At 40.4% G+C, this 18084-nt stretch overlaps 2 protein-coding genes across 2 annotated transcripts; one reads left to right on the top strand and one right to left on the bottom strand.

Moving 5' to 3' along the window:
• Positions 1 to 23: 23 nt before the first annotated feature.
• On the bottom strand, positions 24 to 6135 carry prrt4a (proline rich transmembrane protein 4a). Its single transcript, XM_058646258.1, has 3 exons — positions 5867 to 6135; positions 4844 to 5688; positions 24 to 2774 (listed from the first exon to the last, which is right to left on the bottom strand). The coding sequence occupies exons 2-3, from the start codon at positions 5562 to 5564 to the stop codon at positions 688 to 690; spliced, it is 2808 nt and encodes a 935-aa protein (XP_058502241.1). The 5' UTR covers positions 5565 to 5688; positions 5867 to 6135; the 3' UTR covers positions 24 to 687.
• A 4764-nt stretch (positions 6136 to 10899) lies between these two features.
• On the top strand, positions 10900 to 18051 carry si:dkey-5i3.5 (uncharacterized protein LOC565091 homolog). Its single transcript, XM_058645417.1, has 4 exons — positions 10900 to 11105; positions 12617 to 12888; positions 15279 to 15525; positions 15650 to 18051. The coding sequence occupies exons 2-4, from the start codon at positions 12652 to 12654 to the stop codon at positions 16009 to 16011; spliced, it is 846 nt and encodes a 281-aa protein (XP_058501400.1). The 5' UTR covers positions 10900 to 11105; positions 12617 to 12651; the 3' UTR covers positions 16012 to 18051.
• The last annotated feature ends 33 nt before the right edge of the window (positions 18052 to 18084 follow it).

The raw sequence follows: 18084 nt of genomic DNA, 5'->3' as shown, positions 1-18084 counted from the left end.
GACCACTAGGTGGCAGTAAATTATAGTAGTAGTAAATGAAATAATAATTTCAAAAATACAAAACAGATGGCTGGCTTGCCAGGAAATGCAAACATTATATTATCCCAAAACATGTTTGTTTTTACACCACACTGACATAACATAAAAGTACTACATGCTACATTGTCCAGTGCTTACGTCTCCATTCACAACTAAATGGACATCATTTGAAAAACAAAATACAAATACAGTCACTGGTACATAGAGATAGTACTATTTAGCCTCCTCTGACAATCAGTTGTATTTATTTATTTATTTATTTATATTATATTATATATATTATTTAAATTGTCTACCACAATACTATCAGATACAGGTTTGGGGTTTATATGCTAATGAGCATTTCTTGACTTTTGAAATGATGAAGATACATTAGCATTTAAGCAATGCTAACTAAACTTTTGTGGAATCCATTTTGTTTGTTTATTCATGGCTTAAGAAGGCTATCCTTTACATTCCCTTTGTTTTGTAGGATAACTACAATGTCCAAAGGTACATATTGTACCAATCATTTTAATAGTGCTGTATTAAAATGTCCAATATACTTTAATTAGTTTATGTCAAATAATTACAGTAAGTCACTACAACTTTTACAATGAAAAATCAGAATCAGAGTCTGCTACATTTGCATTCCAATCACAGTTTTGTCTATAGTTCAATGGTGTCACTGCAAACACTCAGAGCATCAATTTGTCTACACACATTGACAAATTCTGCCTGCACGGCCAGATCCCATTCTAGCTGTTTGCTTTCACTTAAGTGTTTGGTCCCTGCCAGTCGGCCAGAACCCCGCATGTCCCGTGACGCTGCGCTCAGGGTTCGGTAACGCCTGTGGTAAGACAGATGAATTGCCCGTGGAAGGCTGTGCTGAGTAAAGTTGTGCCCTCTGTTGGCCCAGGAGTTTGAGCGCAGCTTTCCTGTGTCTTTTGGATTGCTGCACAGACCCTGGGTTGAGCCAGAGACACTCCCTTTCCATTCCCAGTGCTCTGGTGTCCTGCTGTGAGACGTTATAGAGCTGTGAGGCTGGGAGCATTTTGAACCGGGAAGGGTTTTCTCTTGACCCACATCTCCACAGGAGGAGGTTCTGTATAAGGCATTATCTACAGAACTCTGCCCGTTCTTTGAAGTCCCTTGGCTGGGAGAGCTCAAAGAGTGGCTTGAAGAAGCATGGGCCAACCTCGGCAAACCAAAGATACTGTGAGAGAATAGGGACTCACTGAACAAAGCCTGATCAATACTGCGAGACAGGTCAATGGGAGATGGAGGCTGTAGATCCACAGTAGAGTCAGCATATTGTCCTAAGCTACCCAGTGATGATAACTCCACAGCATTTGTACGATTTTGAGGGGGGCTTGGGGGTGAAGGTAAAGATAATACAGTTGTCTGTTTTCGGCTGGATTTTGGAAGACAATCACACCCATTTCTTGGATGATCCACAATAGAGCAAAGAGGGAGAGCATCTGACTCTCGTTGGGTGATGACATTGCAGACCACCTGCTTTTCCTTCTTACCTTGGGACCAAGAATCATATGTGGAGAGAACAGGAGAATTTGCACTTCCTGGAGAGGGCAGAGTGAGCCCTCGCGAAGGTGAGCTGCATGACAGGCGGGACCAGGATCCAGGCCTGGGGTGAGTTGTGGTCTTGATAGAAGAGTGTCTGGAACATAGAGGGTGTGTGCCAATGAGAGACAACCCTAGACACACCCCTATCTCGCAAAGTCTGCAACCCACCTGGTAGCCCCACCAGGGCCAAGGATGGAACCCATAACCATCCACCCCACCTAAACCAAGGGCATGCAGGATCCCATAAAGCTGTAGTCCTCCACAGCCCAATAAACAAAATGAAGCTCCTACTCCAGCTACTGCTGCCCTACGCCAGTCCTCCACTTTGGAAAAGGGGCAACTTGCTGGTCTTATCACTTCAGGAGATCCTCCGTTCTCCCCATTGTCATTAAGCCTGTAGATGTGTTTAGTGTCAACTTGTATTAAGCAGTAGAAGGTGAGGTAAGAGAGTGATAGAAAGATGGTGAGACATACAAAAAGACCCTGAGGGAAAAGCAGGATCATGGTAGGAAGGAAGTCGAAGAGCTGGAGCAAGCCAACACATCCTAGAGATACTCCAAAATGCAACAGAGATACGCACAACAGCAAGCAAGGTTTGGGCAAGGCTGAGAAGTGGGTTGAAATAGCAAGTGGGAATGAAAGGTGCATGCGTGAGCGCAGTGAAAGAAGGAGGAAGGCCAAGGAGAAAGCTGAGATCAAACAGGGGAAGGGCAACACAGAGAGCAGCAGTGAACCTAGAGGGGGTAGACGATCCTGGTGACTGTATGCATCATAGAGCAAACAGAAAGCTTGGATCCCTGTAAATGCAAGGAGGAACAAGTGCAGCAAGGTGAAGTAGGGGCTTCCTGCAGGACACCGCAGGGGAAGCCCCAACAGGCAGATGATAGAGATGAGGCCAAACACAGTGAAGACAGACCCCAGGCCGTAAGTGTGAGCTTCCCACGCAAACCCCCATGTAGCGAGGGCAGAGTTCCAGTCCGAATACAGAGGGACATGAAGGGCAGGGATGAAAGCAAGAGAGGGATGCAGGGACTCGTTGGTAGTGAAATCATCTGGGAAGGTGGGATTCCAGGACTGGTTTGTTGTTTTGCAAGGTGCTGTTGAGGTGTCCATGTTATCATTGAGCAAGAATTTGTCACTGGATTTTTGCAGGCTACTATCCCTGGACGTATCTGTAAATGAAAGAAAACATATTAACAAGCGATTTGTTGCTTTGACAGAAAAGATATAATAAGAAATGTTATTCATTTTGTCGATGCTTGATGATGCTTGAGGGCACGGGTTTTTTCCTTAAGTTTCCTTTAAACCCAACATTAGATGAATAGACGATAGGCCAAAGAAAGGGAAAAGGAACATGGTGGAATATGTTGTGTATGAAGCTGATCTATAATGCAAGAGAGCAGGCTCATTGCAGGGAATCTCCAACTGGGTCAAAGAGAGAGAGAGAGAGCATGAGCAAGTAGTGTGTGTGTGCGAGTGAGGGAGAGAGAGAGACAGAGAGAGAGAGAGAGAGAATGTTGATTAGCCAATATTGACCTCATTGCTTCTCTGCATCTGTGTTGCTATTATAAAGCATGATCATCAGGTGCCCTCCCTTCTTTAATGTTATAATTTCAGTTCATCGTTGAACGGTTGGTAATGAAGTGATGAAGTCTCACATCGTACTGTGACTGTGTCACAATAAATAATGTACATAGCCCCTTATTCTCTAAGTGAAACAATTTTACACTGTGTGGCGTCTTCAGAATGAGATAACCCACAGGTTATAAATAGTGTGTCCTTGTTCTGCTCCTCCATTTAATATCAAGTGAACAAACTGAAGGGAACTTCCAAGCACAGGGTAGGTAAAAGACAATAAATCTTTTGTGACATGGATAAATTTGGTTGTTAGGTAACAAACTGGATGCAACCCAATTGATAAGAAGATTAAGTAAGGGTCATTTCTCACAAGTGTCTGTCAAAGCCTTCCTCCCCTCACTATGATGTGCTGTGAACCCATCATTTACTTTGACAAGTGAGTGGCATTTGAGTGTGTGTGTGTGTGTGTGTTAAATATGTTCAGGTGTGTACCACATTATCAAATAACCCTTGGTTGTGGGTGGTTGCAATTGGAATGAGACATTAACATTTGAGTGCAGGGACTGAGAGGAAGAATCTGACAAAAAGCTTGAAAACACAAGACAAGGGTGAACATTTTTGGGGGAGATTTTCTGAGGAGTGAAAGCTTGAGGGAGTTGAAGTGATACAGGCCATTCAGTGAATGTAAAACAACTGTGTCTGCCTGCAGAATACATATCACAAACACTGCAGCCACACAGTCTTGTGTTTAATGAGTCAACACTATTAATCCAATATTCAAATGAGTCACCTTGTGATTAGGGCTGTCTATTGGTATAAGATACATATCCTTATGCAGGAGCAATGACACAATCTATTATACTATAAAGAAGGAAATTGTATCGTCATTTTTGCCCCAAAATAGTATATTTTAAGAATTGGGGACACATGGAGGAGTGGTGGCTGGCACTGTTGCCTCACAGCAAGAAGGTCACTTCAACCGGGGCCCTTTCTAAGTGGAGTTTACATGTTCTCCCTATGTTTCCTGTCCACAGTCCAAAAACATGAAGAGGTTAAAAGGTTAACTGGACACTTGTTTGTCTTAGTGGTTGCTCTGCAGTGGACTGTTGACCTTGAGTAGAACAGTTTGGTTTGGTACAAGTTGGTACATATTTTCAGCATTTCCATTAGGAATAGTACCATAATAACCAGCACCTACCGTTCCATTTTTGGCACCCTTCTCTTGGGGTACCAGAGTAAAATGGTATGGTCAGGGTCAACCACAACAGTCAGCTTATTTGCCAACAAACCTTCCTGTTTTTTTCATACAAAGCTTCTTGTATCGTTGAGACAAACAAGCCACAAACCGGAAAGCAGGAAGCAAGAAAAAAAAAGAGCTGCTGGATGTCCTCCTTTGTTGTCCTCATTGCCGTCGTTCTTTGTCGTTGCACTGGTACAGCGCCACGCTACATATCTCCCTGATCCAGCCATCGGGCACATTCCACACCCCATCTACCAAGTACAGGTACTGCTTTCAGTTGGAACGCAAGCCTGACCCAGGGCTTAACCATTCCAAACCACACTGTACTGTACCAAACCAAACCGTACCATGATGGAAACACAGCATATGTAAATGATGGATGTTTGAACAAAATGATTTCTGTTTTATTTGAATGATTCTTACCTTTCTCTGTCACCATATTCACAGCTACTCTGTGGTCTGTCATATCAACCAATCCACCACCAGACTCTTTCACTGGGACATTTCCCTCCCATGTCTTCTCCTGTGAAGGACCAACTATTGTCCTTCCCCAACTGCCACTGACTACAGGTGGGGTGGGCTGGTCAGAGCTGTGTCCCGGTCCAACAGACAGTGGAGAAGAGTCTGATGGAAGTGAGCCATAAGTCTTATTCTGCAAGGCTGTTGAAATGAGGTGATTCTCTTGAGTCTGTATATCCAGGTTAGATTCAGAGCTGGTCTCAGCTGGCAGGTATTTAAATGTTTGTTCCTGGGTAGTTTGAGATGGCACATCTTCTGTTGCACTTTCAGAGGAGCTGGGTATGAAAAATTCCTTCTCATTTGGATCCATAAGCGACATTTCTGTGCTTGCCTGTAGATCAACATATTCACCGATCACACCTTGTCTGTCTGACTCCTCTGATGAGAATGAAGGCCAACTCAGAGGTTGACCCAGGAAGTCGGCATCCGTGGGCTCAAAGAGGGGACTAACCGGGACAGAAACAGATCCATGAAGTCTTGGTGTGGGCTGTGGAATATGCTGTGCTGCTATGTCTCTGCCTGGCTGTTGTGATTCCTTGACATTTTCTCCAGTTAAGGCTATGGCACGGAGTGAGGGAGGCAAAGAGAGGGGGAGGAGAAGATAAATATTCCAGAGAGACAGCATGGTGAGGGTCCGTAAACACCACAGCAAAGTCACATGCTGCAGGTTTTGGGGAACGTTATTATTGTCCAGTCATGTTTGACAGACGTCTAAAGTCAGGCTTCCAAGGACCTTGTGCCAAATACACCTGGAGATAAAAGAGAGGTGATCACTAAATTGCTAAGATATCTGCAATAAAAAGCATCATTCTGCAAATATCATAAAATCCTCTGACATATACACAACAATAACATAACACATTGAATACAGAACTGCCCTATTTTTTCTTATATCCTAGTTACATAGTCTAGTTTCAGTGCTCTTACCTCATCAACAGCCCGCTCTGCTGCAGCCTCTCTATTAAACATATATATGGCTCTGTGTTGCTGCTGCATGCCTGCCTGCAGTCTCTCTCGCTCTCTCTCTGCGTAGCACTCTGTGTCACACTCGCTGTGCTGTGCCCCCACTTCTCTCCATCAGACAGTCGACACACGGGACAAGACCCCACCTCCTCTTGACAACCGCCACTGTCCCACCATTGGCTCTGGCCGCACTCATCTGACAGGGAGTTTGAACGATCCCCCTCTATCCTAAATCTGAGGCACCGTCTCTTTTATAGTTGCGTCTCTTTTATAGTTGCAGATGAATCTTTGCTGTCTCTCTTCTTTCCCGACAAGCACTCACACACACGTCTGTCTGCTGTGTGTAATGTTCAGTATGTGATGTTTATCTACAGATGTGGAGAGAAGAGGAATGTGTCAACCTACTTAACTAACTAATGCTCCAGATCAATACAATGACAGTAATTTACAACTGATGCTGTGCCCTCCCTCCTGAAAGTGGTCCTCACATCAGCAGCAACCGCAATGCATGAAGCTGAAAATTCTCTCTGAATAGCATCCATGCATAACATAAACTATATACATATATAAACTATTAGCAGAGAAACTGCTCTTGCTTCTATAAATGTGTCAAGACCATCCAATTAAAGTGCAGTAGATATAATAATAGTCAACTGATTATTTGTTGGAGGATTTGGACAACACATAAAAGCTCTATGAAGGGAGAGGGGGGAAAAGAGAGATAGTATGTGCACACACACACACACACACACAAACATGTGGGTGTGCATATTTAGTGTCAATCAAATGACACTAAATAACTGTTGATTACTAGTCGAGAGTCAAAAATGGAAAACATGCCATTAAAAGTCTAACTCACACATGTGCTTAGCCCCCCAATGGAATAGATCTAGTAGCCTCGTGGCCTAATTCAATTCCCCCACGCATGGATCTAAAATAGACACTGATCCACATACCTTTGGACAGACACAAGTTACAAATACTCTCTCCCTCTCTCTATGGCAAGATGTAAAGATCTGGCATGTTCAGTTTTTAAATTCTCCACTCACTACTGTTGAATTAGCAAGACACACACACAGTTTTTCAAGGCAGGAGTATTGTGTGGGAATTGTGATGAAATTAATTCTTTTTATTCAAATGCACCCTGTAATTTAATTGTATGGGTTTCTGTAGTAAAGGCTGTTGTATCTCAAAAAAAAGGCTCAGAAGCTGACTTTGCTTATTAAGAATAATGATGCTTGTAACAGCAAATATCACCAAAATAATTTATAGGTGTGAGATTCAGGTTTTAAATATATATATTTAAATAAATAGACAATGCAGGTCACCGTTTTTCAGAATAAAAGGCATTGAATTCTGCATGACTTTTAAAAATCGGATTTTTTTTAATTCATCTACTGGGTCGGATATCAACCAGGGGGCCACCTGTTGCTGACAACTGCCTTATTCAGATAATTCAGTCATTCTGTTGTCAAGATAACAACTCCCCCACTGCCAGGACACAGGAAACGCCTCAACCCAGCCGTGACTAAAGGGACTGGAGAGGGACAATGACAAGCCAAACATATGAGCTCAGTGAGGAACATATCCAAATTATTGCCGCCTCACTCTTGCTGTCCATAACTCATTGGGTGACTGGTTTCTGTTTAGACAAGTCATCCTGCAGCTAGACACAGTCGCAGCAGGGACCAGGCTCCAGCTGGGGATGTGGACAATCAGGACAAGATCACAAAAACAAAGCTGCACAAGCAAAGAAGGAGATGATGTGACCCTGGTTATGATTTAGGATCAACTTTTATAAAACTCTTTATTGGGCATGGTGGTAGTGGTAGGCACTGTGGCCTGACAACAAGAAGGGTCTGGGTTCTGCTGACTGAGGCCTTTCTGTGTGGAGTTTGCATGTTTTCCCATGTGGGTTTTATGTCAGGTCCTTTATCTTCCTCCAGAAGTCTGAGAACATGCAGGTTACGTTAAGTGAAGTAAATTGTATTTCTATAACCCAACATCACAAGCACAGGAGGAAAAATGGGAGAAACCACAGGAAGAGCCAGAGTGGAGCAAATTTCCAGCCTGGGAGTTTCATAGGAGGAAATTGAATAAATGCAGGAAGAGTTCAAATGTAGGTAGTGAAATAGAACATTAACCTTTTACTTATTTAATAATTTCAGTTTAATATGGGAGCAAATTGCATTTATGTACAGTATATGTACAGATCATTTGCTCTCTCATCCTCCTCCTCTTCCTCACATATACTTCACACACCGTGCATTGTGAAATTAGAATAAGACAAAGGGAGATAAGGTGACTCTAATTATTATTATTGTTTAATGTATTATTATTCTTTGTTACTTGTTTCATTTTCTACGCACTCCGGTCAAAAGTTCTCGGTTCTACTCTTATCCCATACCCTGGTTTATACAGTAGAACAGTATTTCTGATTTTCCTCCAAGTACCACAAGACGAAGTTTGCAATTCTGCCATTAATTAAATGCTAAATTTAAAGTTAGTTTTAAGTTTTGATTTAAAGGCCTCGAGAGAGTCCGATTGTGTAATGTCAGCAGGGAGGTTATTCCACAGGAAGGGGTATTATAGGAAAAAGCCCTGTGACCTACTGGCTTCTTATTAACTCTGTGAACATACAGGAGCACAGTGTTCTTTGAGCACAGAGCTTGAGACAGAACATTGGAATTTATTACAGGTAAGAGGAACAGCGCTGGTTGAACGGTTTTCAGATAAAGTAAGAGAGTCACAGTTGAGATGGTTTGGTCACGTGCAGAGGAGGGATTGTGATTACTTTGGACTAAGGATGTTGAAGATGGAGCTGCTGGGCAGGAGGAAAAGAGAAGGACCACAGAGAGGATTCATGGATGGTTGTGAAGGAGGACATGATGACAGCTGGTGTAACAGAAGAGGACACAAGGAACAAGACTAGATGGAGGCAGATGATCCACTGTGGCGACCCCTAAAGGGAGGAGCTGGAAGAAGAAGAAGATGTGTAAGAGGGCGTGAACCCATTTACAATTTTGGAAGTCAACAGAAGCACTTTAAAATCTGATCTGGGAGCCAATGAAGAGAAGCTAAGCTTTATTTTTTTTTACTCGTAGTCAGAACCCTGCTGCAGCATTTTGAAGCAACTGAAGGCTTTTGGTGCTCATATGTGGTTGGCTGCAAACAATAGAACATTACAATAATCAAATCTTGATGTGGCAATTGCATTAATTAGGGTGCAAGGACCTCATTGATTCGGAGTAACTGGACCAAGCAGCATCTTTGTTTTGTCAGTGTAAATTTGAGTGCCAGTGTACACAGTGTCAGCTGTGACCCTCAAAGGAAAAGCTGTACTACTGTAGTGAAATGGATAACACAATAATGCCTCTGTCCAGGGAGTGGACTCTTATAACTACCCGGGTGTTTACCTTTTTTCTCTTTTGCTGAGAAAAGTAAATAAAAGATTGCTGTTATCATCAACATTTGATATACAGAACATATTGCTTTGAAAGTACAATATATTTAATTCTGCAACGCTGTTTTAAGTGCGACATTTCATCATTTAGAGTGTCGTCAAGTCACATTAGAGTGAACAGCAGCGCTAATTATCACAGTTGCAATGGATCCCAAACTGTATGAGGAGAATTTCATGTACAAGGTACAAGGAAAACACAAGAGCGGTGCGATAAAAGCATTAAAAAAAGAAGAAACGTCAAAGTGTCAAGGTACAAGATGCCACAAGACTTGTCCGTGAATCTGGTGTGTTTTCCATTATGGTCTGCCCACTTGAAGTGCTATCGACTGTTTTAAAATTGTATTCTGTCACAGCTTTATTTGTTGTACGCAGCAGCCCCACCAAGTGTACATTCTGCAGATATGCCAGTTACTTTGTGAAAATCAAAACCATTATTTTTTGTTTTTGCAGAGTCTTGAGAACCTCTGTCACCACTGTGGATTTCAGGAGATGGATGACTCACAATGCTAATGAAATGACATTAAACACATTAGAAAATTTGACACATCCAAGTTACAGAATTGGCATATTGAATAATTTTATGGTTGGGTATTGTCACAACTGAACAAGGACTTGGACCCAATTGCATGACTCGAGAGACAAAGTAAAACATAATCTTCTATCCAAATCTTTTATTATGAAAAGTGCAATGAAAACACTCATGGGGGAAAAACTAACACAAATAAGGGCTAAAGCTAACAAACAAACCCCTCTTTCGAACAAAGCTGATCAACAAAAAAATACTCATTGAGGGAAAAACTACTAGCAACAACTATACTAATAACAACTAGCAAAGGCTTGACAAAGTAGCAAACAAAAGTACCAAACCTGACAAGACAGGGACATAGAACAAACACTGACAAAACTTGACATTAGCACAGGGGGTTTTACTGGTTTTCAGGTTGACAAGACAAACTGGCAACAGACAAAAGGAGACACAGACCATATTTATATATATATAACAGGTAATACAGAACAGGTGGAAACAATCAGGGAGTGTAATATAATATATAATATAATAAATAACTAAAACCTGCTTTGTTGTAATATTTAAATGTGTAAATAATATTCTTCTGGGATTTTTATGTCCTATAGTTAGGTTTTACAAATGTGAAACTCCATAAATTAAACATATAAAATATGAAGATCTATAAATGCTTATGTCCATGTCTCGATGTGTCCTGTGGACAGTTTTACAGGCGTCTCTTTTACTATTGTGGTCAAAGGAAACACTTCTTTTTGGGCCGCTTGAGTGTTTTTGTTGCAGTACCACGAGTGGCCACTGGAAAAACATTACTGTTTTCAAGACAGAGGGGGGCGGTGTTCTATCCAGTTCTTATAATACATCCATGGCGTGAGCAGCTCCATAGGAATGAACGGAGCCTAAGGGGCGGTGCTTTATCCAGTTCTTATAATACATCCATGTATACACACGGTCAACTATGCAAATTGGGCGATGACGTCATTTACCGTCTTTTAGGACAGCCAGTAGCTATTTTCCATACTGAGAGGTTGGCAACACAGGAGAGGGAAACAGAGTGAGGAGGAAGTCGGTCGAATCGTCCGCAGGGTTAATGTTGTGACTGTGGCAAGTAAGGAACACATTTAAATTAGCAGAGCTCTCACTCCATCAGCTGTAATGTGTTTTGGAATATCCGGTGTCCTCATTTATTAGCGTCTCTGGCACAAAAGCGAAAGCAGGTTAGTGACTCAACAACAAACGTAACACCGTTAACTGATAGCAAAGTTAGCAACTGGTTTTGTAAATGTTGCTAAACAAACGACGTATTATGTCAGAGCACGGGTTATCTCCTTTTAAAGTAGCACACTTGACGTAAATGTGGCCGTTCTAGCTTTATTACACATATTTACAATCGACTAGCTTAAGTTCATGCAGGCGAAAGGACTTGAGTAAAACGGAGGGCTCTGAAAGGGTCTTGCGACCAAGTTCCATGTCTGCACTCTCCATACATTCACACATCGCATTACACCACTAACCTCAATTATGTACATGTGTGCTGTAGCTGTCCTCTCATCCAAGCTGACTTTCTCTATGTCTGACATTACAGAGATTGGTCTGGTAGCTTTATATTCACATCCTGCAGAGGAGTGTATATTATAAATCGTTTAATATAGTTCCACTCTTCTCATACTGCATTGCTACGTTTTCTTCATTAACTGCTTTTCATGATTTAACCTACTTTTTTTTTCTTCATATCAACTCAAATTCCTTGTGTTGTTATTACACTATTGGCAATAGGGCTGAATGATTATGGTAACATATGAAACTGTGATTTTGATAATCAAAACAAGTTTTCTGATTTTTCAGCTTCTTGAATTTTAAATATTTTCTGGTTTCTTTTCTCGTATAACAATGAATTGGTACGCGTACAAAAGAAAAACATTTATGGGTTGTATTTGTATAACATAAATCAATAATAGTACAATTTAATAAGCTAACTGCCGTGTTTTAAATTGTGATTTTTGTTTGAAAGTGATAGTTGTTCAGCCATTCGTGCCAAAAAAAAAACCTATTTGATTATGTCAGTGAACATGAGAACTCCCATGAACTTGAGAAGATTACTGGGGAAACAATGGGACCTGTGACTAAGAGATGACTAAGTAATCTTTCAAGTTACCCCAGCATGTAACACTAGTAATGACCTTCCCTGGAAGTCGTTAATGTAATGCTCGTGACTAATGGTCAGTGTGATGCTCATGAGGTGGCTTTGGAAGTTACTAGAATGTATCACTGTATCTTATAAATCTTCAATTTCAACACTTGAATCTATGCTTCAACTTGGCTTATGTCGGGAAGTTAGCAGCTAATTACCCATTCAAAGTTGGCTATTTATAGGGAGTCATGATAGATTATATAACACCATCCAAAACTTTGTTACAAGGTGCTGTACCATTTTAGAATAAATAAGTAAATACAAGTGATAAAATAATTCAAGTTGTTAAAAAACAAACAAAACATTTCTGTAGGGTTTTGCTTTCAGTCAGTTACTGAATCGGTCCTTGTTTGATGTTATTATATTTTAGAAATTAATTAATAATACCAAAAATGATCTGCCTAATTTGGTTGGCCCTTAACTTTCACCGTCATTTACTGAGATTGGCTATGGTGGCTTCCACCACTGGGGTCAATGTTGACATTTTAAGTTCATTTTCAAGTATAATGTTAACATAGCTCTTGTCTCTTCTTTCAGACTCTATTGTCAACTTTGATGTTCAGGGAAAAGTGATGGCAGCAGCAGCTATTTTGGCTCGAGCAACCCTGAGCAGAGGAATTACTGCCCACCGCCTCAGTAAGAATGTCACCTTTTACATAAATGAAACAGTATCTCCAGCCTCAGGATGTCAGAGCCATAAACCACTCATGCTGCTGCTGCCATGGCTGGGCTCTCGTCCCCAAGCTGTGGAGAAGTACTGTGAAATCTACTTCCGCACTGGCTTCGATGTGCTTGTAGTGGAGAGTGAGGTAAGGACAGTGTATACTTTTTTAATTAGTTATTGGCATCATAACCACAAATAACTTCTAATCACAGAGAAATTCAAAAAATAATTGTGCAAAAATAGGCCACAAAGATTTATTTTTCTTAATTGTGAATATTGTCTAGTTTCTTTGCTCCATATAGTAAATAAATCATTAAAACAAGACTAAACAAGATATTTGAGAACATCATCATGTTGAGGTAATTAGCATTTTTCTACATTTTCTGGAGTTATATGGACCAAACTACGTAACTTAGTTTACGGATCACAGAAATAATCGTTAGTTGTTATCAATGAGATTACTTAGGATGCCTCTCCAGGGGTAAAAGAGCCAGAGTTCTGCTATTGTTCAAGTGTAAGATGAGGTCACACTAAATACTGTGATGTAGGACCTTTGCTCTGTATTGTAGGTATTTTCTGTAAACACACAACCTGAAGGTCAGGGGCCAGGTGAGGGAAACAAAACTCAACAACACATCAAATGGCTCTTTGTTTTAAAAGGTGGAGGTAGAAATATGATGCCCCACAGCTGCATACTAACGATAGATTAACCAAAAACAACAAAAGAGACCCAAAATTTTTCATGAAATAGGAGTCGATGGACATGAGAAACCAGCTCAGATATTCTTATAAAACAGAAGGTCAGTTAAAGATGTTGATTCTCTGGAGAAACAAAAAAGGAAAAAAAACAACAACTGAGCAGAGCAGGCTATTTCCAACCTGCATAATCTCCCAGTCAGGTGGATTACCAGTACAGCTCCTGATTAACACTAAACGTGACTAAAAGACACCATCTCTTACAGTAAGTAACTCATCTTTCAGTTTATCATATATGAGCCGAAAATTTATATAAACAAAACAAAAACATAAATATTAACAATAAATTACATTATAAGGTACTGTTCTTCTCATTCCATGTAACATACAAAAAATGTCCTCATATCCCCACACTTGTCCAAGGAACAAGCTAAATGAAGTGTTTTTATGTTAACAGCCTTCTCAGTCTTTTATGCATCGTCCATATCTACATAATCTATCTGCATTAATAAGAACAAAGTCCCAAAAACACAAACAACATCACACAAACAACATTAGATCGAAAGAACAAGATAACGTGATGTAATGAGCTAATTATTAACCTCAGAGAATTGTGTTTTGTGAGAGTTGTACGACGATGAATATTATGAGTTCAGTTTACATCACAGGGCTTAATTATGTTCTCTTTGCTCAGATCTGATCTCGTCACAGCCACTCACACAGGTGTAGAAATGATGTGCAACATACATGTCAATGCACCTCTCACCTGAAATGACCCACAAGTAAGATATATGGCGCTGTCAGTGGTCCAAAGGTTCATGTTGTGGGGGATTATTTGCTCTGTGGGTCATAAAGGCAGATGAGGATCAACCTGTGGAAAAGCACGTGTAGTGTATATGGAATCGCAGCAGCTGCTGGCAACTGTGAGCTCATCTGTTTGTGTTGTATACTTTGTTTGTGCATATATAAATCACTTAAACTGATCTTTAAAAACAGTACTCTGCCATTCTAGATGGGAAGTAGTATTACAGCTTTAATATGACTTGCACAGTATATATTAATTGGTTTGAGTGTTTCTTTTTGTTTTTTTTTAACCAAGTTCACTGATTTTTCAGCAGCTTGAATGTGAACATTTTCTGGTTTCTTTGCTCCATACAACAAATAAATCATTAAAACAGATTAGATTTGGTTTGTGGACGAAACCCGATATTTGAAGGTTTGGGAAGCACCAGTCAACAATTTCTAACATGCTATGGAGCAAACAACTATGAAATCAGTTATGAAAGTAGTTGTTTGTTACAGCCCTAAAAGGAATAGGTTTTTTGACCTTATCAACACTGACATTGCTGAGTGTTGTTCCCGTGGACCCTCGCTCTCACTGAAAATACACTCAAAATCCGTACCTGCGTAAATCCACCATATCTCAGGAACTTTTGCCACAATTGTGTTGTTTGACAGCCACGTCTGACTGGAGGTGTGCAAGAGGCTCACTCTCCTGCACCAAACTCTACTTCTGCCTTATTCATATAAGTTTGTGCCACTTTGGTAAATCCAAACAAAGGCTTTTAGACACTGAAGTCACAAGATAAGAGCAGCTTCAGGGTGCATTCAAGGAACCTTGTAATTGTCATCATTGGCTGCTGCCACCTTGTGGTAATAAATGATTAGGCATTGGAGTGGAAATATTTGTTTTTGTAAATGCAAACGTTCATGAAATATTCATGAAAATATATTTTTTAATTGTTTTATTGATTCTAATCCTTATTTCTGAGCGCTTCTATAATCCTGTTTTTCAAATAAACAGCCAAACGTCATCTCTACTTTGTTTCCACACATAAGGTGCAGGAGTTCCTGTGGCCGCGCTGGGGTCTGGAACACGGCGAGAGACTGCTGGAGCTGCTCCAGAGTGAACGCTTTGTATCCCGCCCACTGCTCATCCACGCCTTCTCCATCGGCGGCTACACGTTTTGTCAGCTGCTGGTTCACGTGTCTCGGGACATGCAGAAATATCAGTCGCTCACAAAGAGGATCAAAGGCCAAGTCTTCGATAGCTTGGTGATCGGCTCCCTGGAGAGGATGGCTATCGGTACTGATTCATTTAATTCATTTGAATCAGTATATGTTGTTAGGATCCACAATATAACATTCACATGCTGTATAATACTTATTTTCTGTACAAATGTGATGTGTTTTTCCTCCCCTGTGCCCAGGTTTAGGTAAGACTGTATTTCCTCGCCTGGAGACGCTGGTAAAAAAACTAAGCATGCTTTACTTTAGCATGTTTAAACAACAGACGGTGGAATACTTTAACACAAGCATCGAAGTGTTTTGGAACACTCCTGTCCCGGCTCCCGCGCTGTTCTTCTTCTGCGAAAACGACGCGTTAAGCCACGCACCAACTGTGGAGGAACTGATCGAATACTGGCAGAAGCGCGGGATACCGATCACAGCGAAGAAGTGGGAGGATTCAACACATGCGGGTCACTTGAAGAGGCACCCACAAGAGTATCTGACCACTTTAGAGCTGTTCCTCCAGTCACTCGACATGGCACCACTCAAGGCCAAGATGTGAGATGGGTTACTGACGACCTAATTCCATTAACTTGATAATGCTTTTAACCTCAAAATATTTGTGTGCTTATGTTGTGTTGCTGTTACATGGGAAATCTAAATTATTTAATGTTAAAGACAGCTCACAGGTGTTTTGGGTTTGTACAGTTTCTCATATTCCACTACAAAGTTTAGAAGCCTGTCCCACACTAGAGGATAATTGGCCAGATTTTGGTCCCGATCCTGCCCTTTCGACAATCATGGGTGCCTTCCAATCTCAGTCTGATTTGTACAGATTATCTGACTAAATTATCCTGTAGTGTGAAGGACTAACCAACGCGATTTTAACATCATTGGATGCATCTTAGTCCAATTTCAAAGCCGTAAGTATTCAACATGTTTGATATTTACAACTAAACAGTGATTGGGGCATGAGCAGAACCCTGAAATAACCAATGACAGCGAGTTGACTGAGAAACAAATTTTTGTTTAGAACCGTAAGTTGTACAAGTCAAGTCTTCTCAGCCATGACTTCATCCACAGTTTTGTTTGCATTTCTCAACACAAAACATTGCACAAACAACATCTATTAACTGACAACGCAGACAGTCCGCCTCCATGTCTGTTTATGTTCTGAAGTCACGTTAAAATCACGCACGTTTCTATGAGATCACAAATCCCTGGAATCTCCTCCCTGAAATGTTTTGATTAAACACCGAGCGTCTTGACTGGATCGTCTAGTCTACGCTTTCTCAGAGTTGAAAATCCTCTAATGGGCAGGGGCAGGCTTCACTAGGAATTGTGATAATACTAGTGTCATTACATCTGTGTACACTGAAAGAAGAGTGCAATCTAATGTTGTGAGTTTTACAAAACTGGGGTTCATTTTAAACTTGGAAAGCAGTCTGTAAGGTCAGACTTGGGCTGCAACAACTGATTTTAATTAATCCACTAGTTGTTTCCAGAAAAGCGTAAAAATTAGTGACATCTACTGGTGAGACTGCAGAGTGTAGGCACCTCCGCTCACTCCTCCTGTTCTTTCTTTTGCTTCTGCTTTACAAATATTAAATGCAGCCTTTTACGAAAAGCAGATGGTTTTAAACCCTTAAACTTACATATGTCTGGGTAGTATATTCAAATTTTTACAAACAAACCATCCTAAATGTTACACATTGGAATTGTGAGATGCTGAAATCAGGAAACTCCTTTGTTATATGTATGACAACCAAACAAATGCCCACTCAAAGTGATTCATCAATTATCCAAATAACTGGCAGTTGCTGTTCCAGCCCTAGTTTAGACACAGTGTCATTATTGTCATCTATTGCAGTTCACTTAATATCTATAATGTTTACTTTATTTAATACTGTAAGTTTAATACTGTGTACACTGCAGATATATTTAGGAATATTTAATGAACTTGAACTAAAAAAACACAATAAGTGCCTTGAAGAATATCTCAACCTCCACGAGACATTCCACCATGTAGGCGTTTGATGAACACACTGAGTTACAGTCTAATGCACCCAAGGATTTATATGTATAGTCTTTTTATGTATCTATCTATCTATCTATCTCTATATCTGTATATATATATATATATATATATATATATATATATATAGAGAGAGAGAGAGATAGATATATATATATATACATATACGTATACATATATATACTGTATATAAAAGACTGTCCGTTAGTAAACATTTGCATTCAGAGCACATGGTCTCTGTTTGCCAAAGCAGTCTATTTTCCCTGTGTTCACTTTTTTTCTTTGTTTACTCCCAGACTAACAAAGCAGGTGGTGAGAGTTAGGACTTGAAAACTACAAATATTTGACGACAGAAATGTACATTTTTACAAGTAAACGTATTTCATGAAGGTGGATTTTGAAGGTAAAATGGTGCCTTCTAACACTGAATTGCTGTGTCTGACAACTTGAAGTGCAGTTATGTTTCATGACCTTGTTTGTGGTGTAGAAATAAATATTAAAACATTTTCTGGGTTTTTTCCCCCCCCCCAGACTCGGAAATTAAAAAGCCAAAGGCATTTAATTTGACTATTTGCATTTGAAGTGATTTGACTATTAATG

The sequence above is a fragment of the Solea solea genome, chromosome 12, assembly GCF_958295425.1.
Source record: "Solea solea chromosome 12, fSolSol10.1, whole genome shotgun sequence".
NCBI classification, from domain to species: domain Eukaryota; kingdom Metazoa; phylum Chordata; class Actinopteri; order Pleuronectiformes; family Soleidae; genus Solea; species Solea solea.
The sequence above is the reverse complement of the archived record's forward strand: the minus strand, read 5'-3'. Positions and strand labels throughout refer to the sequence as shown.